This window comes from Bufo gargarizans, chromosome 2, assembly GCF_014858855.1.
Source record: "Bufo gargarizans isolate SCDJY-AF-19 chromosome 2, ASM1485885v1, whole genome shotgun sequence".
NCBI classification, from domain to species: Eukaryota; Metazoa; Chordata; class Amphibia; order Anura; family Bufonidae; genus Bufo; species Bufo gargarizans.
The window spans coordinates 112,279,654-112,303,724 of NC_058081.1; the positions used below are offsets into that span (position 1 = coordinate 112,279,654).

The 24,071-nt window shown below is 44.4% G+C and overlaps 1 protein-coding gene across 1 annotated transcript in view; it reads left to right on the plus strand.

Moving 5' to 3' along the window:
• ADAMTS17 (ADAM metallopeptidase with thrombospondin type 1 motif 17) overlaps nt 1–24,071 on the plus strand; it is a 278,350-nt gene that overhangs the window by 95,212 nt on the left and 159,067 nt on the right. The window contains exon 8 of the mRNA XM_044283189.1: nt 16,446–16,551. Within this exon, the coding sequence (XP_044139124.1) occupies nt 16,446–16,551 (106 nt within the window). The remainder of the gene's footprint in view (nt 1–16,445; nt 16,552–24,071) is intronic.

Sequence of the window (24,071 nt, forward strand, 5' to 3'; positions counted from 1 at the left end):
AGCCATCAGCAGGGCATGGTGGGAATTGTAGTTTTACAACATCTGGAGGGCCGCAGTTTTAGGATGCCTGCTTAGTGTCTCCAAAGTCTGAGAGCCATACATATTGGGCATCGTCGCGTGCGTAAAAGTCGTCGCTATAAAAATAACTTTTGACCAAACGCCTCGGATGAACGGTGTTAAAAATATAAAATAAAAACGGTGCCAAAACACCTATTTTTGGGCAAAATTTCAATTTAAATCCATTTTGCCGGTAATAAAGCAAGGGTTAACAGCCAAACAAAACTAAATATTTATTGCCCCGATTCTGTCGTTTGCAGAAACACCCCATATGTGGTCGTAAATGGCTATATAGCCGCACGGCAGGGCATAGAACGAAGGGAACGCCATACGGTTTCTGGAAGGCAGATTTTGATGGACAGTTTTTTTTTTGACACCATGTCCCATTAGAAGCCCCCCCTGATGTAGCCCAGACTAGAAACTCCAAAAAAGTGACCCCATCTAAGAAACTACACCCCTCAAGGTATTCAAAAGTTACTTTACAAACTATGTTAACCCTTTAGGTGTTCCACAAAACTAAATAGCGAATGTAGAAACAATTTTAGATTTTAATTTTTTTGTTACATTGCCTCAAAAAAGAGTAATATAGAGCAACCAAATATCAAATTTACCCCAAAAATAGTCCCAAAACAACAACCACCTTATCCCGTAGTTTCCTAGATGGGGTCACTTTTATGGAGTTTCTACTCTAGGGGTGCATCAGGGGGCTTGAAAGGGTACATGGTGTAAATAAACCAGTCCAGCAAAATCTGCCTTCCAAAAACCATATGGCGTTCCCCTTCTTCTATGTCCTGCCGTTTAGCCAAATAGTAGTTTACCACCACATATGGGGTGTTTCTGCAAACTACAGAATCAGGGCAACCCATTTTGAGTGTTGTTTGGCAGTTAACCCTTGTTTTACTCCTAGAAAAAATTGATTATATTGGAAAATTTTCCCAAAAATTGAAATTTCATAATTGTTTCTCCATCTGCCATTAACTCTTGTGGAACACCTAAAGGGTTAACAAAGTTTGTAAACCCAGTTTTGAATACCTTGAGGGGTGTACTTTCTTAGATGGAGTCACTTTTTTGAAATTTCTATTCTAGGGGTGCAACAGGGGGCTTCAAATGGGACATGGTATAAACAAAACCAGTCCTGCAAAATCTGCCTTCCAAAACCCATATGGTGTTCCCCTCCTTCTATGTGCTACCGTTCGGCCAAACAGTAGTTTACGACCACATATGGGGTGTTTTTGCAAACTACAGAATCAGGGCAACCCATTTTGAGTGTTGTTTGGCAGTTAACCCTTGTTTTACTCCTAGAAAAAATTGATTATATTGGAAAATTTTCCAAAAAATTGAAATTTCATAATTGTTTCTCCATCTGCCATTAACTCTTGTGGAACACCTAAAGGGTTAACAAAGTTTGTAAACCCAGTTTTGAATACCTTGAGGGGTGTACTTTCTTAGATGGAGTCACTTTTTTGAAATTTCTATTCTAGGGGTGCAACAGGGGGCTTCAAATGGGACATGGTATAAACAAAACCAGTCCTGCAAAATCTGCCTTCCAAAACCCATATGGTGTTCCCCTCCTTCTATGTGCTACCGTTCGGCCAAACAGTAGTTTACGACCACATATGGGGTGTTTTTGCAAACTACAGAATCAGGGCAACCCATTTTGAGTGTTGTTTGGCAGTTAACCCTTGTTTTACTCCTAGAAAAAATTGATTATATTGGAAAATTTTCCAAAAAATTGAAATTTCATAATTGTTTCTCCATCTGCCATTAACTCTTGTGGAACACCTAAAGGGTTAACAAAGTTTGTAAACCCAGTTTTGAATACCTTGAGGGGTGTACTTTCTTAGATGGAGTCACTTTTTTGAAATTTCTATTCTAGGGGTGCAACAGGGGGCTTCAAATGGGACATGGTATAAACAAAACCAGTCCTGCAAAATCTGCCTTCCAAAACCCATATGGTGTTCCCCTCCTTCTATGTGCTACCGTTCGGCCAAACAGTAGTTTACGACCACATATGGGGTGTTTTTGCAAACTACAGAATCAGGGCAACCCATTTTGAGTGTTGTTTGGCAGTTAACCCTTGTTTTACTCCTAGAAAAAATTGATTATATTGGAAAATTTTCCAAAAAATTGAAATTTCATAATTGTTTCTCCATCTGCCATTAACTCTTGTGGAACACCTAAAGGGTTAACAAAGTTTGTAAACCCAGTTTTGAATACCTTGAGGGGTGTACTTTCTTAGATGGAGTCACTTTTTTGAAATTTCTATTCTAGGGGTGCAACAGGGGGCTTCAAATGGGACATGGTATAAACAAAACCAGTCCTGCAAAATCTGCCTTCCAAAACCCATATGGTGTTCCCCTCCTTCTATGTGCTACCGTTCGGCCAAACAGTAGTTTACGACCACATATGGGGTGTTTTTGCAAACTACAGAATCAGGGCAACCCATTTTGAGTGTTGTTTGGCAGTTAACCCTTATTTTACTCCTGGAAAAAATTTATTATATTGGAAAATTTTCAAAAAAATAGAAATTTCAAAATTGTTTCTCCATCTGCCATTAACTCTTGTGGAACACCTAAAGGGTTAATAAAGTTTGAAAAAACAGTTTTGAATACCTTGAGGGGTGTAGTTTCTAGAATGGGGTCATTTTTGGGAGGTTTCTATTATCTAAGCCTCACAATATGACTTCAAACCTGAACTGGTCCATAAAAAGTGGGATTTTGAAGATTTCTCAAAAATTTCAAAATTTGCTTCTAAACTTCTAAGCCTTGTAACATCCCCAAAAAATAAAATATCATTCCCAAAATGCTACAAACATGAAGTAGACATATGGGGAATGTAAAGTCATCACAATTTTTGGGGGTATTACTATGTATTACAGAAGTAGAGAAACTGAAACTTTGAAATTTGCTAATTTTTCAAAATTTTTGGTAAAAAATGTATTTTTTTATGCAAAAAAAATAACTTTTTTGACCCAATTTTAGCAGTGTCATGAAGTACAATATGTGACGAAAAAACAATCTCAGAACGGCCTGGGTAAGTCAAAGCGTTTGAAAGTTATGAGCACTTAAAGTGACACTGGTCAGATTTGCAAAAAATGGCCCGGTCCTTAAGGTGAAAATGAGCCCGGTCCTTAAGGGGTTAAAGTGGTTTTTCAGGACTTCAATAGGGATGACCTATCCTATTCAGTAGGTCATCAGTATCTGATTGGGACACCCAGTATCTTATTAGGACATCCCCGCCCATCAGCTGTTTGAGAAGACACTGGCAGTAGCGCCGCGAGCCTTCTCTCAGTTTTTCCTAAGCCAGTGAAGTCACGTTCATCGGTCACATCGCCTAGGCGCAGCTCAGCCCCGTTCAAGTGAATGGGACTGAGCTGCAATGCCAAGCACAGCTGCTATACGGTGCCTTCTCAAACATCTAATCGGCAGGGGTCCTGGGAATTGGATCCCCATGATCAGATACTGATGATCTATCCTAAGGATAGGTCATCAATATGAAAGTCACTGAAAACCACAGTGTTTTCTCAACAACCTGATCAAAGAACATACATCTATTCCCCATATGATTTTAAGATGGATTCAAGGGTTTCTGGTAACAAAATGTTGGTATTTGCTCTCTCTGCTTACTCATTCATAGACATGCTTTTGTTAGGATATGCTTACTGCTTTCTAGTCACATATTGTCATATGTCCATACAGACAAGCAGTCTGGTCAGGAAATGTGAAGGAAGTATAAATAGAGAAGAAGTCCTCCTTAGATGTGCTGGTACCTTAGATCAGCTCCCCAGGGCCAAGTTTCATTTTACAGTAAGTTAGGAAAAGAGGGCACATCTTATACTTTGTTAATTAAGCCGGACCTAATAAAATCTAGAGAACTTTAAATGTATGTTTTGCAGTTTTTTATGGCAATGTAGATTCTTTAAGTGGGCGTCTAGGGAGTGGACTGAGAAGGCGTGGACTCTGTGAGGTTGTGTGTCTTTTGGCTGGCTTTTTTCTGCGGCATTTGGTTCAGGTCTACCCTACTGCCGCTTTTGAAAAACATAATATGGGTCTGGGTGGGAGCTGTATATCTGGTGCCAAGAAGAGAGTAATCGTCTTGTGTCGTATAGCACTGAGGCCAGGGATTGGCTGCAGCAGTTGTGTGTATACAGGCAAGCCTTTAAGGAGGCCTTGAGGAGAGAAGTGGCCTGCGTGGAAGTGGCATGCCTCCAACTGAGTGTTTTTTGTGTTATTACAGTCCCTACATTGATACACACTTTTTCAATAACTCAGTTAACCCTTTTTTTTCTATAACAAATTCTTTACGCAACATAAGTTTCTGCAACTTTCCAATTCACCTGAATGGGACGTGCAGAAATCCATGGAAATCCATGCACATGCTGCAGAAACAACCCCATTCACATGTAGGTAATGTTTATTTTATTTTTTTCTGCCACAAATCGGCATACTCAGTGGGGGAGATCTATCACAGCTGATGTAAAGGAAAACTGGTTTAGATGCCCATAGCCACCAATCAGATTCCAGGTTTCATTTTTCAGAGCTCCTTTGGAAAATGAAAGGATGAATCTGATTGGTTTCTATGGGCAAATAAGCCAGTTTTCCTAAATTTTGCTAAATTTCCCCCCAATAAGTTCTTGAAGGAATCTGTGAAAAATCTGCGGAGGAGGTTAAAGGGGTTGTCAGGGCGACAGATAGTAATGACCTATCCTTAGGATAGCTCATCAGTATCAGATAAGTGGGGCGTCTAACACCCAGGAACCCCAATGATTATCTGTTTTGGGCAGCCACAGCTATGTATACAATGTTGTGTACAGAGAACATGTCCATCCACGTTGTAGTTATCATGCCTGGGACACCACAGATCAGCTTCCATTGACATGAATGGGAGCTTCACTGCAGTACGCTGGTGCTGGAAACTACACAGTGAACAGAACCTCTCATATTGATGACCTGTCTGTAGCCTGGACAAATCTTTGTTTTACAGTCACAGTTTTGTTGTCAGATAGGCTGCGGTCCCTCACCAGTCCCCTTCCTTTGGTGTTTTGACTCTCACCAGGTCCCCGCTGGTCTCTACTTCCTGGTCTGCTCCCGACTCAAGGAAAATGCGGCAGGTCACAAGCCAGCTCTCGTATTTACTAAGATTAGATTTAACAAATCCCATTGACATAAGAATGAATGACATCAAAGCCAATTAGTAAGATAGCCATCTGGGTCAGTGCCCATGACTGAGGGGAATATGTCATACAGTGTATAGATCAGTAACATCTGGACGGCTGAAGGAGGAAGTCATGGAAATATACACATTTAGTATCTGCCCTTTTGTTTTCTTCAAAGAGAAAATATTAACAGAGTCTAATGACTGCTGTTAAGTTGCTGCGCATGGATTGCACTCTGCTGTACAATGCAGAAGAGCATCCTCGGTGTCTGGTAACATCTGGTAGTGGCTCTGGTTATTCTTTCACTATAAAGATGCTATAGTTCTATGGAGATTAACTCTGTAACTTGTGATTAGGACATTCTGTACCAAACAGTTAAGGTTCTTACTTTATAAGTGATGAAAACGATCTGTTTCTACCCACAAAGACTATAAGAACAGCATCTGGATAAATGTATTATTTGTTGGCCATGATGCTGTGATTTTGGAAACCACAATTAAAAGGAGGTTATCCAGATTTCTAGTGAACAGTACGATACTCGGAACAAATGCTGCGAAAAATATGGTGTGAGGACTATGAACATCGTGCAGAGTGATGTAAATATTCAAGCAGCTGCTGCGCAAGCGCTGCAGCCACTTTCAACAGCTGATTAGTGGGGCTGCCAAGATTCGAAACTCCACCAATAATGTGTCCTGGGGATAGGTCGTCAGTATTAGGGCTCATGCACACGAACGCTTGCTGGGGATTGGGGATCGTGAATTGCGGTCCCCAATGCATGGGCACCATCCATGTGGCTGCTGCAGACGAGTGCAGACCCATTCAATATGAATGGGTCTGTGATCCGTCTGCACCGCAAAAAAATAGAACATGCATGGACAGAAAAACCATGGAAGCACTCCGTAGTGCTTTTGTGGGGTTCCATGCCTACATTCCGCACCGCATGTGTGAATAGGTCTGCATCACTGATGATGCGCACAAACAGCCAGTGCCCGTATATTGCGGACCTGCTGTTTGTGGGCCGCAATACGGGCCTGGCCAGGACATATTCGTGTGCATGAGCCCTTGGAAAGCGACATTACCCCCTTATATGTTATTCAGTGATATATGGAATATATGCAAACACATGCACAGGAATACAGAATGATGGGATCTGGTAGATGCTGATGTGTCCCCCCCCATGCCTTTGAGCCAGAGGGGGTCCACAAGATTTCAGTTCCCCATATAAAAAGAGCAGGGATCCTGTGGCTTCCCTCAGGCTCCGGGTTCTGGATACAGCCTCTACACTGCCTATAGTGACACCCCAGGTTTATTCTTGCACTTCTATGTGTATTTTCAAAATTGGTTATATCCCCCCATCTTCTAATATATAAAGCTGAGTGTATGTGTGTGTGTGTGTGTGTGTGTATGTATGTATGTCCGCTACAGGAATCTGCACCATGGCATTTACAATCACGAAATTTGGCACACAGGTACATCAGGTGTCCGGGAAGGTTTTAGACTAGATCTCAGCTTTCTAGCACGCACCGTTCCTGAGATATATATATATATATATATATATATATATATATATAAAAAATGCATTAGCTAATAGAAGCCTGGTCACATGATCCTTATTAGCCAATAGAAGCTCGCAGGCCCTTAGTCTCCACATACACACAGTTTTACACCAGGTTTCCATAACAACCCAGCCATTTTTCTTCACAGCTGTAGGTCAGCTTTAAAGGGGCAGGGCACTGTGGATGACACTGTTAGGGGAGCGGAGTGCTGTGGAGGTCACAGTTCAGGGGGCAGGTAGGGTGGCCATTCAGGCCACTCTCAAAAGATGGACTTAAAAGCCAGCCCCCAGGTCCCACTAAACCACGCCCCGATCAGGTTAGACCACGCCCACAACTACTCCGCAGCTGACGGGGATTAAAAAATGAAGGTAAAAATCAACTTCTGTCAGCTGCAGGGGTGGGAGGGAGGGTGACTTACTCCCTGCAGCTCACGCTCAGACAGCACAGTGCTGCTGTCTGAGAGCGAGCTGTTCAAAAGGACATCCATGTCTTGGTCCAGGCCCTGCACCGAACGGAGAACAGGGAGTCTGAAAGCTGGACTGTCCGTCCTAAATCCGGACCTCTGGCCACCCTAGGGGCAGGCTGCTGTGGAAGTCACAGTTAAGGGGACGGTCTGCTATGGAGGTCAGTGTTAAGGGGCAGATTGCTGTAGAGGCCACTGTTAAGGGGGCTGGGTGTTATGGAGGTCACTGTTAAGGGCGCAGGGTATTGGGGAGGTCACATTTTAAGGGAACAGAGCTCCGTGGATGTCACTGTTAAGGGGGCAGGTTATTGTGGAAATCATTGTTAATGAGACAGGGTACTGTGGAGGTCACTAATAAAGGGGCGGCCGCTGTGGAGGTCACTGTTAAAGGGCAGGCTGCTGTGGATGTTACTGTTAAGGGGGCAGTCCGCTGTGGAGGCCACTGTTAAAAGGGCAGGGTACTGTAGATGTCACTGTTATATTGGATGCTGTCGATATGTTCTAACCTCACACACAAACATTAAATGAAATAGATTAAATATACCCGTGAGAAGCCGGGTCCTTCTGCTAATATTCAAATAAAATACAGTATGTTTCTCTCATTCTTCATAAAGTTCTCAATTCTGTATATGTTTTGTGCTAGTAGTGTTATATTCTTCTTATTTTTATCATCTACACTAGTTCAGGAACTGTTGTGTGTTAGTAAATGTAAAGTGCTTCATTGCCTTAAGATTTAATAATGTGATTGCACCAAGACCATGTCTCAAAATGTGGCAAAATTTGGTGCTTTCTTGGCAAACTTTCATGTGTCTTGTTTTAGAAAAATCCACTGCACCAAGTTGTGCTTAGCAGGGATGGGATGTGGCTCCGCAGACAAGGATCCAACATTTTGCACCCAAATTGCACAAAAAATTAAGCACAAAATTACATGGAAAAAGACATATGTGTAAGGTCAGTTCTGTTTTTTTGCGGAACGTATGTGGAACCATTTACTTCAGTTGGTCCGTAAAAAAATGTCAGTGACTCCATGTGCATTCTTTGTCCGTATGTCTGTTCCGCCAAAAAATAGAGCATGTCCTATTATTGTCCACATTACAGACAAGGATAGGACTGTTTTATTAGGAACCAGCTGTTCCGCAAAATACGGAATGCACATGGATGTCATCCGTCGTATTTTTTGCGGACCTCAAAATACATATGTTCGTGTGCATGAGCCCTAAGAAGTTCGACCAAGGGATATGAGATGATGGGGAAATTCTGCCACAAATAGTTAGTGTGGAGTCACAGAAAAGTGTCTCTCCCTGCCCCACATTTAAAGGGAACCTGTCACCTCAAAAACGCATATAAAACCGCCAGCATTACCTTATAGTAGCCCCCAGTCTGTTCATAATCATATGTTTGATCCGGTAGTCTGATGCTCAATAGCTTAAAAAAAACATATCTTAAGCGCCATCAGCGCTATCTTGCCGGTCAGCTTCAAGTCAAGGGGGCAGCGGCTTTCTTGCTTCAAGTCAAGGTAAGCACGCCCCCTAACCATCCCCTCTCTTGTTTGATTGACTGCCTTGAAGTGCGTCCGGGATCGTAGAAGTCTAATGCATGCGCGGTGTGCTGCTGAAAGCCGGAGACGGGATCGCGCCTTACCAAGGAGCGCACCGTGCAGGCGCGAGACTTCTGGCTGTCAATCAAACAAAAGAGGGGATGGTTAGGGGCGTGCTTACCATGACTTGAAGCAAGGAGGCCGCTGCCCCCCTGACATGAATCTGACCGGCAAGATAGCGCTGACGGCGCATAAAATATCGTTTTTTTAAGCTATTAAGCATAAGACTACTGGATTAAACATTATTATGAACAGACGGGGGGCTATTATAAGGTAATGCTGGCAGTTTTATATGCGTTTTTGAGGTGACAGGTTCCCTTCAACATCCAGCCTGAGCCCCTGTGCTAAATCTGCTGCAGGTCTAGCAGCCGATCTAAGTTTTTACACCACCCTCAGCACTTTCCCGAAAAGGGAGTGTGACGGGGCCAGTGGCCCGGCAAATTTATCTTTTTAGATACATATTAGTAGCTTTCAGTTTAGGAGCATGGACTGCCAGAGGATGGCCCTAATTTATGACAAGGTGTGCGGCTCGTTATAAATTAGGCTCATCCTCCAGCAGGGCAGGGGATATCACAGACCAGCATAAAACACCAGCCTATGATTAATTCCGTACATAGTTGCATAGTATGAAAAACAATATGTTTCAAACAAGGCATCTGAGAGGATGTGGAAATTTTGCCACAAAGTAAGCTAACCAATGGTTAGTATAGAGACAGAGAAAAGTGTCTATCCCTGCCCCACATCCACCCTGAGCCCCTGTGATAAATTTGGTGCAGGTCTAGACAGCCGGTCTAGGTTTATTTCTGCTACATAATTAGTAAATCTGCTCCACTGTATTTTTACCTAGTGTTGTATTTACCTGACTTTACATTGGCAGAGGCCATAAATTTTAGATCAGTCAGGGTCTGACTCCCAGGCCTGAGTCTAACCGGCATAATCAAAATGTAAACACACAACATTTTCTTATGAATATATGGCACGGTACGGTTCATAGGTTACTCCCCTAGGGCTGGCCTTAGGTACATGTAATCCTGTCTAAATTCTTACAAATATTTCTTCATGATGTTTAAATATGTTTCTGCACCAAGACTTTTGTAAGCGGCCATAGTGGCCTGAAGAATACTAGAAAATGTCTGTCTGTACCGTACCATTTTTTTGCTGCCCTGATTGTATAACATGTCAAGGTAATCAGTGGTGTAGGGTGAGTGGCCAGTGCCTGGGGCAAGCCAAGTATAGTGCTTCCTAACCTGTGAACATGCCCTTCTGTACACAGGCAGAGCTAATCAGGGTCTGAGAAGAGCCAGCAGCTCTGCCCCTGAGACACCTTCCTCTTGAAGACACCAAGTTTAACTGCATAATGTTCATTGAGCTCTATACACCGAGCAAAGGAAAAAGGCAGAAGTGGTAATAAACTGCTTCTGTCTTCCCCTCTGGGTTCTCAGTTATCGCTCACCTGTACATGTATGTCGCTCTGGATTAAAGCCCTGCACCAAGCTCCATACGTGAAACTAAGGCTACATGCACACGAATGTCGTTTGTCTCCATGTCCGTTCCGTTTTGTTTTTTTTGCGAATAGGATGCAGACCCATTCATTTCAATGGGTCCGCAAAAAATGCGGACAGCATACCATGTGCTATCCGCATCCGTATGTCCGTTCCGTAGCCCCGCAAAAAAAATATAACCTGTCCTATTCTTGTCCGTTTTAGGCATTGTTACAATGGATCTTCAAAAAAATCGGATGGCATACGTTTTTTTTTTTGTGGATTAGCAATTTGTGGACCACAAAACACATACAGTCGTGTGCATGTAGCCTAAGGCCTCATGCACGCGACCGTTGTGTGTTCTGCGGTCCGCAAAGCGCGGATCTGCAAAGCGCGGATGGTGTCCGTGTGCATTCCGCAATTTTCGGAACAGCACTGACAGCTATTAATATAACTGCCTATTTTTGGCCGCAAAACGCGGACAAGAATAGGACAGGTTATATTTTTTTTGCGGACCACGGAATGGAGCAACGGATGCGGACAGCACATGGAGTGCTGTCCGCATCTTTTGCGGCCCCATTGAAGTAAATGGCTGCGGCTCGGATGCGGACCAAAACAACGGCCGTGTGCATGAGGCCTAAGGCTGCATGCACACGACCGTTGTGTGTTTTGCGGATCTTCAAAACACAGATGGCGTCTGTGCGCGTTCCGCAATTTGCAGAACGGCACGGACAGCCTTTAATATAACTGCCTATTCTTGTCCGCAAAGCGCGAATCAAGAATAGGACATGTTATATATTTTTTTTGCGGGGCCACGGAACGGAGCAACGGATGCGACGGTACACAGAGTGCCGTCCGCATCTTTTGTGGTCCCATTGAAGTGAATGGGTCCACATCCGAGCCGCCAAAACTGCGGCTCGGATGCAGACCAAAACAATGGCCGTGTGCATGAGGCCTTATAAAGAGGATTTTTACTGTGCAGTCTTAGGCCTCTTGCACACGAACGTATTTTCTTTCCGTGTCCGTTGAAATACTTCACTGCAGGACCTCTAGCAATGCTCCGACACTGTGGACTGGAACAGTGTGCAGCTTATGACAGAGCCAGGAGCATGTGCGCTAATGACTTATTGCATGCGCGCCTGACATTCTCGTAAGCCTGGATGAGTCTTCACACAGTGCACAACATGCGGCTATGTCACAGGCAGTGCACTGAGTGCATCCCGCGATCGACATTCAGTGACTAATTCAGTGAATGACGGTAGTGGGATGCGCACAGTGCACTGCCTGCAATACATTCAGGGCTGGACTGGGATTACAAAACAGCACCCTCCCCACTGGCAGAAGCATTGCCCCCATTTAAACGTCTCACTTCTCTTGGGGACTTGCAGGACAGGGGCAGGGAGGCTAGAGTTGGAGGGAGAGAGCTTCTACTGCAGTTATTGTATATAAATAAGGGGATGAAGGACCTTTAAAGGTGTCATCACAACTCCTGCACGATCCTAACCTCAGAACTATACCATTGTCAGTGCAGTTCTGTTACTCTCAGATGGTTCAGGACCTGTGATGATGTCATTACTAGTGCTTTAGCTTTCTAAGCATCCGAAGTTCCGAACTGCAGGGTTTGCATCATCAGTGCAGTTAATGTTTAAAGGGGTTGGCCACCCTAAGTATCAAAAGTCCAAAGTGCCCTAGACAATTGCCCAAACTATGAAGTATTTCTATCATGTGACATGTACTGACTATATGTCATTTTTTTAACCTGTTCACCATGACATGCCTCTCTGGAGGAGCTCCTCAGATTGGTCAGTTTGATTGACCTATTGTGACCAAGGGTTTCAGGTAGGGTTTCCCAGACCCTGGTAACAATGGTAGGATTGGTTGAAGGGGCCGGTGGATGGGCTATAAATGTCCGTGCTCCGTGGGTTGGGTTGCCTTTCATTTGCACCTGCCCGTGGAGCCGAATCCTTTGTGCCCCCTCCCCGCTCGCCCCAATGGTTGAATGATGGCCATGGTTCTAACGAGGGTGGTTTGGATAGTCATCCCGTGATGGGACGGACTCTGATGTACGGTTTTGGTTTGATTGAGTTGGAGTTTATGACTAGACTCAGAGTTGGTATATTAAAGTTCAAGTTGAAAGTTTGAGTTTAATAAACAGGCCATGGCCAATTGTTACCTCCACTCTCTAGTCGGTGTGTTTATTTATTTAATGTTATTTAATTGTCTGGGTGAATGGTGTAAGTATGGGCATATATGCCATGTATTGCCATGTCTGTGATAAGAACACAGAGCAGAGGGGCCATAAATAGGACAGACATTGGTATTGCTCACAGTTTGTGGTCCACAGCGCTGCCCTGGCTCTGCTACGTCCTCACAGGGAAACAAATGGGGCAGAGCCTGCAGTCAGATCAGCCATCACAGCTTCCCCTCAGTCTCCCTTCCTCCTGCAAAAGTTTCTTTATTTTAGCTTTAAACAAGTGTCCCTGCTAATCCCCTGCCAGCCCTGAACAGCCAGGAGTGCCTGTCACAGAAGGAAAGCACCTCTGATACAAGCAGGGTGCTTTAGGACCCAGACAGCAGCACACTCCTTCAGGCAGGGACCAGGTAGCTCCTTCATGGCATGTGCAGGGATGGAGGAGACAGGCAGCTGCGAGAGCAGGACAGGAGGGGGCGTGGTGAGAGCAGGACAGGAGGGGGCGTGGTGAGAGCAGGACAGGAGGGGGCGTGGTAAGAGCAGGACAGGAGGGGGCGTGGTGAGAGCAGGACAGGAAGGGGCGTGGTGAGAGCAGGATAAGAGGGGGTGTGGTGAGAGCAGGACAGGAGGGGGCATGGTGAGAGCAGGACAGGAGGGGGCATGGTGAGAGCAGGACAGGAGGGGGCGTGGTGAGAGCAGGACAGGAGGGGATGTGGTGAGAGCAGGACAGGAGGGGGCGTGGTGAGAGCAGGACAGGAGGGGCTTGGTGAGAGCAGGACAGGAAGGGGCGTGGTGAGAGCAGGATAAGAGGGGATGTGGTGAGAGCAAGACAGGAGGGGGCGTGGTGAGAGCAGGACAGGAGGAGGCGTGGTGAGAGCAGGACAGGAGGGGGCGTGGTGAGAGCAGGACAGGAGGGGCGTGGTGAGCAGGACAGGAGGGGGTGTGGTGAGCAGGACAGGAGGGGGCGTGGCTGCCAATAGCAGGAAAACCAGGCAGATCTGCTTAAGAAGATATATTAGTAAGGCCTCTTGCACACAACCGTATGACTTTTTCAGTATTTTGCGGTTCGCAAAAAACGGATCTGCAAAAAATATGGATGACGTACGTGTGCATTCCGTTTTTTGCAGAACGGAGCAGCTGGCCCCTGATAGAACAGTACTATCCTTGTCCGTTATGCGGACAATAATAGGACATGTTCTATCTTTGAACGAAACTGAAAAATGGAAATATGGAAACTGAAGGCATACGGAGTACCTTCTGTTTTTTTTTGCGGATCCATTGAAATGAATGGTTCCGTATACAGAACGGAAAAAATGGATCGTAAACGGGGAAAAAAAAACGTTTGTGTGCAAGAGGCCTATGTGTAATATCTCCCTACTTTCTTTATAGTTTTAATAAGTGCTAACAGAGAGGCCAACCCCTTTAATCTTGTTAAGCAGCCCCTTGAAAGACAGGTCCACCGGGCCTGGACACAGTGAATGGCACCAGTGGCAACTGCCCCTCCATCCCCCCATGTTACACCACTGAAGGTAATGACATGAAAAGCGTGAGCGTGTTTTATCTGAAGTCACTTGTAGGACTGAAAATACTGTCGTTTATATGAGAAGATCCCGTCACATTTTCCATTTAAGCAATGAAATTCCACCACAGTTTCTTCAGGACTTGTCCTGGGGTAACCCACTAGTAGCAGTGTGCGAGGAAGCTGAATGTAACCCTGCCAGCAAGTGTGTACAGGCCTCGCTACATGTCTGTAAATCTGCTTGAATTAAGCAATGCTACCAGTACACGGTATTGTGTCTCTCTGATGTGCAAGCTTGCAGTTTTGCTCGCCTGGAATGTGAGATTGGAAAAGGAAGCAATTATTCTTAGTAGACTCTTTGGTTACATGAGCTCATTTACACTTTTGGTATAATAACATCAGCACTGCCCCAACACATATATGAATGAGATATAGAGGAGTACCAAAGCTAATGATAGCATTTATCCTTATCCTGGCCTCATAAATATGTGTTTTTGTAATGATTAATGCAGTCTAGAAATAGAGTGAAGCCCTGTAAATGTCAGCAAATCACTTGTTTGTTAGTCATAGGTTAATAAAATAATCGCCCATAAGGGATCCATCTGTATTAATGTAATTGAAGCTTCTCAGCCTGCAGATTATAAGGGAGGAGAGAAGGAAACTCTAATTAGTGTATGCAAAGTTCTTGCCAAATCAGATGTAGAAGATGGAAATTTCTGTCTACCTCACTAATATCTATCTATCTACTATCTATCTATCTATCTATCTATCTATCAATCAATCTATCTAGAATGAAAATAATAGCAGCACTCTCAGCCCAGATAGCTGTGGGTTCAATCAGTGTCGGACTGGGGTACCTAAGGCCCACCAGTAACATTTATTTTGGGGGCCCACCATACTGATACATTCAAGTATAATAAATAATCTATCAGGTTTTTTATATGAACATAGGCTGGTTGAGGTGCCGTACATTGAATATATGTAAGTAGTGCAGTAAGTCTACTGTGTTATGTGCCACTTGTGCAGGGGGTGGGAGACTAGGGGCCCACCTTGCTCAGGGGCCCACCGGGGATTCACCTGTACCCCTGTGGGCCAGTCCGAGCCTGGGTTCAATCCCTCCAAGACGGTGGGTTTTAGGTCGAAAGGTATACAAGTAACAAATAAGGTATCCCTCCAAACTCAGGTGAAAGGGTGGTAGACCCACTTTATTCACTCTGAATGCACTATTTCAGCCCAACACTTGAGGCTTTTCTCAAGCCTTGAGAAAGGCCTTATTGTGTTAGGATGAAACTTTGCATTTGGTGTAAATAAAGCGGGTCTACCACCCTGTCACCTGATTTTGGAGGGATACCTTGTTTGTTACTTATCTATCTATTTATCTGTCATCTATCCATCCATTCATCTCATATACAATTCACCTGTACAGATGTAGCAATCCTCATCTTGATTCTTAATGAGTTAAAGGGGTTATCCAGGAGTTCGATGTTGATGGTCTATGTCATTCATTTCAGATGAATGGGAGTCCGCTGATCAGCTGTTTGAAGAGTTACCATACATTGTATAGTGGCGGTGCTTGGTATTGCAGCCTAGGCCCATTCACCTGAAAGGGACTGAGCTGCACATAGGCCATCTGACCACAGAACATGACATTGCCGGCCTAGGAAGGTGAGCGCCACCGCCTCTTCAAACAGCCTAATGGAGTGGGCGGTGTCAGCAATCTTATTTGGATCTTATTTTGATGACCTAGGTCATCAATATTTAACTTCTGGAAAAACCGCCATAATGATACAGTTCTGGCTGTTTGTAGGGGATCGCACACGGATTTATTTATTTATATGGGACCGCTAAAAATGCGGACAACATATCCCTGTGCTGTCCTTATGTGTGCAGCCGAGCCGCAAATTATAAAACATTTTGTAAAATTATAAAACATGTCCAATTGTTGTGCATTTTGCAGACAAGAATAAGCATTTTTTAATGGGGCCCCTGAAAAGTGCAGGGATAAACACGGACTACATCCGTATTTTGCAGATCCACAATTTGCGGACTGCAAACGGATACAGTTCTGTAAGTGCACCCTAAGGAGCACAAAGGTGAGTATTTTCCTAGAAGTGTTTGCAGTCCTGCATTTTTTTGTAAACCAATGGAAAAAATACTATATTAGGGGAATAAGACAGCGACAGGATAGGTTGTGCATTTTTCTTAAATTTGTTCTCTGCTAATTTTATCTGAAATCTCAGCAAAATGAATCCCATACGTTCTGCAGCGTGTGCATGGGTTTTTGCAAGCTCAGTTCAGATGAACTGGACAATTTCAGCCATTTTTGCAACAAATCTGCCCCTTGTAAACCCAAATGATCAGTCTTTAACTTTTCCTTTAAATTGACATAAACTCTCAGAACTAATGGTTTTCAATTTCACCTGCAGGAATTGCCTACCTCGGCGGAGCATGCAGCCCTAAACGGAAGTGTGTCCTGGCAGAAGACAATGGCCTCAACCTGGCTTTTACTATAGCACATGAGCTTGGTCACAAGTAAGACATCATTTCAGCTTTGTCCTCTGTGCTATGTGTTCCTCAAAACATGCCCATTGATATTATGTGTTAATTCCCAGCTCCCTGATATAATTAATGCTTACAGTCTGTCTCCCGCCACAGCATATTAAGATATTAGCTAAAATAGTTATTGGAGAGAGCACCCATCAGGTAAGTCAGCCTGTTATAAGCGCCAACATTAAAGTATAGCAGAGCTGAATATGCCGTATAACACATGTCTCCACGCATTGTCAGTGCCATGACACATGAATAATCAGACGTTCAGCTTAGATTTATCTTTATCTTTAATTTGTGTATCAGTCTTCCCGTTTTATAGAATAAATCCTTATCATGGTAAAAATTAGACTTACTGCTTATTTTAAACAAAAATATTTAATACATTTTCCTTACAAATAAAATAATCTTTATTCACGAAAAACCTTTATCCACAGAAAATGTTTTTACTCAACAGTGGTTAGGTTGCACCATTAAAGGGATTGTCCAAATGCTTACAAGTGATGGTATATCCTCGTGATAGGCCATTTTTTTTATAATTGGGGGTGGGGTCCAACATCGGTTTTTCAGTAGCTCTGGCGCCAGAGCTACACAGCTCCTTTCATTTGCAGTGCTGGTTACTGCAGCGCCACTTCCATTGAAGTAAATGTTTCAGTAACCAGCTCCACTGACTACACAATGGACGGAACTAAGTAGTTCCGGCATGGAGCAACTCATTGTCAGGGATGCGGGTTGTCGGACCCCTGCCAATCAAATGGATACTTGAGGATAGACCATCCCTTGTGAAAGGTTGAAAGAGCGGAGGACATGGGCTTCTAGATCGCCGCTAGCACGTCCGCAATATCCAGTCCCCATAGCTCTGCTTTTATTGTGTCAAAAAAACGATTTAATAGATATGTCAATTAACCTGAGATGAGTCCTGTCCCTGAGATGAGTCCAGCGTGAAGGAGCCAAGCTGCTCCCGCATCCTCCGAATCTACTCCTTCCTCCCCGACGTCACAAAGCTAGAGCGCCGTAATCTCGCGATGCGCAGTTCGTTCCCTGAAGCTGATGCCAGCACAGGGAAGGGAACACTATGCCGACACTGCGCATGCACTAGCTTGCGCATCGCGAGATCATGGCGCTCTAGCTTTGTGACGTTGGGGAGCAAGGCGGAGATTCGGAGGATGCGGGGCGGTGCTGGGCTCCTTACGCTGGACTCATCTCAGGGACAGGACTCATCTCAGGTTAGTTTGCATATCTATCAAATCTTTTTTTTTTACACAATAAAAGCACACAGAGCTATGGGGACTGGGTATTGCGGATGTTCTAGCGGCCATCTAGCAGCCCATGCCCTCAGCTCTATACACAAAATCCAGGTGACAGGTTCCCTTGTGTTCACTTCTGGGTTCGAGACTCTGTTAGGAGAATCTGTTTCAGATTCCGTCAAAAATTCCAGAAAAAAAGTGTTAAAAAGTGATGGATACCATAACATAAACCAATGGACCGGATTTTAGTCAGAGAGGTCTTTCAGGCTCCCCTGGTGTCCATTATGTGACAGATCCATCACCAAACATGTGCTGGTCATGCCCGTATTGCGTCCCACAAACAGCGGGTCCGCAATATACGGGCACCGGCCACGTGCATCGTATCACTTGAATGGGTCTGCAATCCAGAAGATATAGAGTGGAGGCACGGAGCGGAAGGCCACTGAAGCACTACGAAGCGCTTCTGTGGCATTTCGGTCCATGCCTCCGCCCTGGAAGAAAAATAGAACATGCTCAAATTTTTTTGCCATGCGGACAGATCGTGGACCCATTCAAGTTGATTGGGCCTGCACCCTTCAGCGCAGGCCTCACAGACGGTGGGTCTGCACCCTTCAGCGCAGGCCACACAGATGGTGGGTCTGCACCCGTCAGTGCAGGCCACATAGATCGTGCCCACGCATTCGGGACCGCAATTTGCAGTCCCCAATGCACGCCACAGGCAACACACAGTCATGTGTATGAACCCTAAGCCCAAGACAGATGTAAACATACATCTTTTCTTCGTTCTGTATCGCCATCGGTTTGCTCGAGACTTTGACTAGATAAGGCTACTTTCACACTAGCGTTCGGGGCTCCGCTTGCATGTTCCGTTTAAAGGCTCTCACAAGCGGCCCCGAACGCATCCGTCCTGCCCTAATGCATTCTGAGTGGATGCCTGGCCGCCTGGCCGTGCAGAGGCAAACGGATCCGTCCAGACTTACAATGGAAGTCAATGGGGACGGATCCGTTTGAAGTTGACACAATATGGCTCAATTTTCAAACGGATCCATCCCCCATTGACTTTCAATGTAAAGTCTAGACGGATCCGTCTGACTAACTTTCACACTTAGAATTTTTTCTACAATATAATGCAGACGGATCCGTTCTGAACGGATCCCATCGTCTGCATTATATGAACGGATCCATCTGGGCAGACCCCAGACGGATCCACTCTGAACGCAAGTGTGAAAGTAGCCTTAGTTAATCATCGCTGATGCCAGGAGGTGCTCTTTTATGGAATTGTAATAGGAAGCCTAAGTGATACGATCTCATATCTAGAGTTGTAATACCAGGGGAAATAATTATAAGACGTTGGGGCAGTACATTTTCCAAACTTGAACTCCAAATGTCTGAAGGATTGACGTCTAATAAGTAGTTCAGCTCAGTGATTAAAAGTCTGGAAAAGCTTTTGAATTTTGAAAGGGTTTCCTACAGATCTCTTATTAGGTAATGCACATCAGGCTGGCTTATAATTAGTATAAGCAATTAACTTCCTTGGGAAAAATGCATTTGTACGTAATTATGGATTTGACTTGGTCAACTATGTGTACGTGGCCTTTTGTGGCTCCTTTGAATTTGTGTGCTTGTAATTTGTAAGTGCTCAGTGTGAGCCTGTACTTAGTTTATTGGATAGCATCCAGCCATCTAACTAGCGGCAGGACTTTGAAGCCTGCGGTACCACTTCGCTTGTATAAAACAATCATTGACTTTCGTTAACATTTCATGTGATGTGCGTCCAATAAACCAGTGATGTTATAAGCCAGTGAGGATCCACTGCTAACCTGCACTAGGATAAAGTCCGCTTGCTTTCAGTGATGATGATGACACTACTTCTTATGCTTTGAGAAGGTGTGATATGATTTGTGTTCACCTGAGATCACATCTCCAGGGACATATTATGACAGCACATCTCGGCATCTCTTTGTACAAGTCATTATTAAGTATACTGATGCCTGTATACTGACAGTAGGTGAGTGTTGAAAAGCTATTCCGGGGAATTATTCCATCGTATGCATTAGGCGGCACACATCAGAGGCTGAACAAATTAGGTCCTGACGAGATACTTATATTATGGGTATAGTGATCTGCATGTACATGTATAGGCTTGAAATGTTGTGGTTGTTGAGATCACACAGTTTTTTCAATGTGAATATAATGAGGTAAAGGTCTAATTATATTTAGGCTTTCACCACTTTACCTGGATTCTTCAGTGATGTCACTAATAGAGCAATGTAATTGCAGTTATTATGGATGGTTTCCCAAGATAAGCTAAGTCTTGAGGCTTGGGATTGTTTTTACAACTTATTTACCTTGCAGGATAGGAGTGGTAGTAGTAGCAATAATGGAGGTTGTAGTGACTCACTCTGACGCTCCCCTGGGCCATGCAATGATGAGAAGGACACAGCTTTTTTCCCTCTTCAGGGCAATCCCTGGCTTTCGGACTTCTCCTGCCTAATGGTGGCTTGGGGTCCCCTGGTGGTGTTAGGTTTCGAGGTGCAAGGCAGGGTTCCCTGAAACTTCAGGTAATGATGCACTGTGATGGTGCTGGTGTTAGTGCATACAATGGTGAGGCCATATTTCACACAAACACCGTACATATTGACGGCAGTCTTTACAGTTTTCATATGCAATGTGTATGACAGAGAGAGGACTGAGCCTCTTTCTTATATTCTGCACAATCCTTCCAACTGGACCAAGGAGTGCAGTTAATCTCTCTCACTTTGGCGATGTGTTATCTCTGTAGTATCCTCAGTGAAATACTGTCTCTGAACAGAGGGCCATTCTGTCCTTTTGATATGATGAGGAACCTGAAGCTATTTTCTCCCACCAGTATGCAGAGAAGTCTGTAGTCTGAATATAGGTTAGTTACCTTTCTCTAACAAATGCTCTGTAATCTTCCTGGCATGGCTGCTGAACTTTCTGCTGCATTCAGTAAACTCTTTTTCCCTAAAGGGCTGGAACATACACTAACGCTTTGTCTGCATTTCATACACAGGGCAACAGATCTCCCTGTAAATCTGCTCTAAGATGTTTCTACAGGGCATGCTAGACTCAAGCAGCTTCCTCCTAGAGATGGAGAGGTGGTGCCAGTTCTGCCTAGCAACACTAACTAGAAACCTTCCACTCCATATACAGCCTATGGGACATACACAGTGTGTAAAGTATAGTACCCTTTGCAGTGGGCTTCCAGGACACTGCATATTCATTTTTAAAGGGGCTGTCCAGTTTTTACTAAGTAATAGTCTATCCTTATGATAGGCCATCACTAGCTGAATTGGCGGGAGTCCAACACCCTGCACCCCCGCTGATCAGCTGGGTCGATGTAGCTGTGTCGATGGATGTTGGCACTGGAACTACCCATCTCCGTCAACCTAGCTGATCAGCAGGTGTGCAAGAGTGTTGGTCCCGGCTGATCAGCTAGTAATTGCCAACCCTGATGATAGACCATCAGTTAGTGAAGGCTGGACAACCACTTTAAGAGACATCATCTGTAAGCAGTGAAGTTTAGAAGTGCAAAAAGTTAATGTACGAAAAAAAAACTAAGTTCTGTAACACCACCACATTTTACTAATAGCTGTATCATACAGTGGCCTAATATGAATGCTATATGTTTAAAGAGGTTTTCCAGGTGTTTGATATTGATGACTAGGGATGAGCGAATCGACTTCAGATGAAACATGGTGGTAACTTGGAACAGAACCCGATTTCGGGAAATGTTTTTTTACAGTACAAATTAATTTATAAAGTTATTGCGCAAAGTCTCGTGAGACTTCACAAAGCAATAACTTTGGCTCATCGGAGCCAATACATTCTAATACTGTACAGAGCTCCTGCTCCGTACAGTATTAGAATGAAGTTTTATGCGAATCGACTTCACTCATCCTTATTGATGACCTATCCAGATCAGTGGGGGTTCGATACCCGGTACTCCATTGATCAGCTGGTAGATGCAGTCACAGCACTTGAGTGAGCGCTGCGGTCTCCTCTCAGCTTATCAAGCACAGCAACATCCATTGGATAGTGGCTGTGCTTGGTATCGCAACACATCCGATTCACTTAAATGGGACTGAGCTGCGCCTAGGCCATGTGACCGATGAATGTGACATCACTGGTGTACAGCACATCACTTCAATCACAGCACTGAATGGAACGAGCAGGTATAATTTCATAAGTTCAGGTAATCCTGAAGGGGAAGCAGTTCGTGCACTACCGTCGCTTACCTCTTCAAACAGCTGATCAGCAGAGGTGCCAGGAGTCCGACCACTGCAAATCTGATATTGATGACTTATCTTGAGGATGGTTCATCAATATCAAAATCTTGGACAACCCCTTTAAATAATAAAGCTGTTCACATCATGTATTAATCCCACATTTAAGAAAGGACACATCCGTTTAAGGCTGGGTTTGCATGACGCTTTTGTCTTATGTTTAATGTATACAAAAAAGCTATACGCCTTTGACGGATTCCATACAGTGGCACCCGTCACTATAGAGTTCCATTGTAAACAAAATATATCCGTTATTGTATAAATTTTCTGGTGGATTCTGCAGGATGGAAAAGCGTGGCGTACGACGCCTTTGCGTCCTCTTTTTTCCCAATGAATATAGATTAAACATAGGGCAAAAACGCAATGTGAACACAGCCTTACTAGTTTGGGTCGCTTGTTCAGGATGCACCAGTCCATGATACATTAGGCTCTAAGTGCCTAAATAATGCTGCCACAGACTGCCGAATAATCACACCATATACTGCCCAAATTACACATCTACTATACAGTGCCCAGATAATGCTATACACTGTCCAAATTGACCACAGGGCGTTTTCCCTCTTAAGCTGGCCATACAAATGATTCTTTTGCAGAGAATGGCAGGTTCGGCCAACACACTTATATGAATATTTTGACCTGATCATTTTGTTCTCCCGGGAGATAAGCTGCTGCCAGAAGTGTCTGACAGCAGCAGCTTTCTCCACTTTCCAAATAGAATAAACATAGAATTCATAGGGCCCCATAGCAAAATCAGATGGGCCCCCAGCACAAAATAACAGGAAACTGAAGCAGCTGTTTCTTATTAGTGACCTGTCCTCAGGATAGGTCATCAATATCATATTAATGGGGGTCTCTGGGCATCCCAGTCAATTGGCTTTTTAAAGTGGAGCGGCCTCTTCTATGGGCTGTGACATCACATCCATCAGTCACATTGCTTTCTGTAACTCAGTCCCAAGGGAATGAGCTGCAATAACAAGCACAGCCGTTAGCCGCACCCCAAGCTCTTCCAAGCAACTGATCATTTGGGGTTCCAGGAGCTGGATCTCCACTGGTCTGATATTGAGGACCTATCCTTGAGGATAAGTCATCAATATTTAAGTCCCAGAGAAACCCCTTCAGAAGTATGGATAATAGTAGTGCTAGATCGCAGAAAGACACCAAATTGCTATTTCCGAAATAAAAATACAATGTTCTTGCACCTGACTGAACATCTGGGCCCCATAGCAGCTGCTATGGCTGCTACTGGTATGTTACACTCATAGTCTGACGCTAGATTTATAGCACTGCATAGTCCATGAAAAGTACACGTGCGCCAGTGCAAACGTAGTGTACTTCTGAAGTCATGAACAGTTAAGCCATCCTGTCAGTGGTCCATGCAGGGGTCTTTTCATATATGTCACTTTGTGAGAAATCTTGCAAAAATCGTATTGTTCTTCATGTTTATATTGCTTAATATGTACTATCGATTCTATTTCTTGGGGCTGCAAGTGAAATTAGGTACAAGTATTTGTGGACCATAGTATTCTCAAACAGTGATGGCCAGTTTGCCAGGGAACACATGCGAGCTGCCATCTTGACTCACAAGTCCGGCGATGCACAGGTAAGCCCTTACCTGTGTCGGGAGCCGGTCTGAAACAAATGCGGTCACCGGGAGCAGGCAGTTCTGAGAACAGCCAGCGGGGGCCTTCATCGGGCTGTTCTCGGAACTGCCTGCTCCCGGTGACCGCATTTGTTTCAGACCGTCTCCCGACACAGGTAAGGGCTTACCTGTGCATCGCCGGACTTGTGAGTCAAGATGGCAGCCCGCATGTGTTCGCTGGCGAACTGGCCATCACTGTTCTCAAACCTTTTCAGATCCAAAGTTCAAAAGCAGTAAGCTTTTTACCTGTCCTGCTTCTTTAATGTCCTTGTACATCCAAGCTAGAGCAGTTGTTTTTCATCTGTAGGGTTT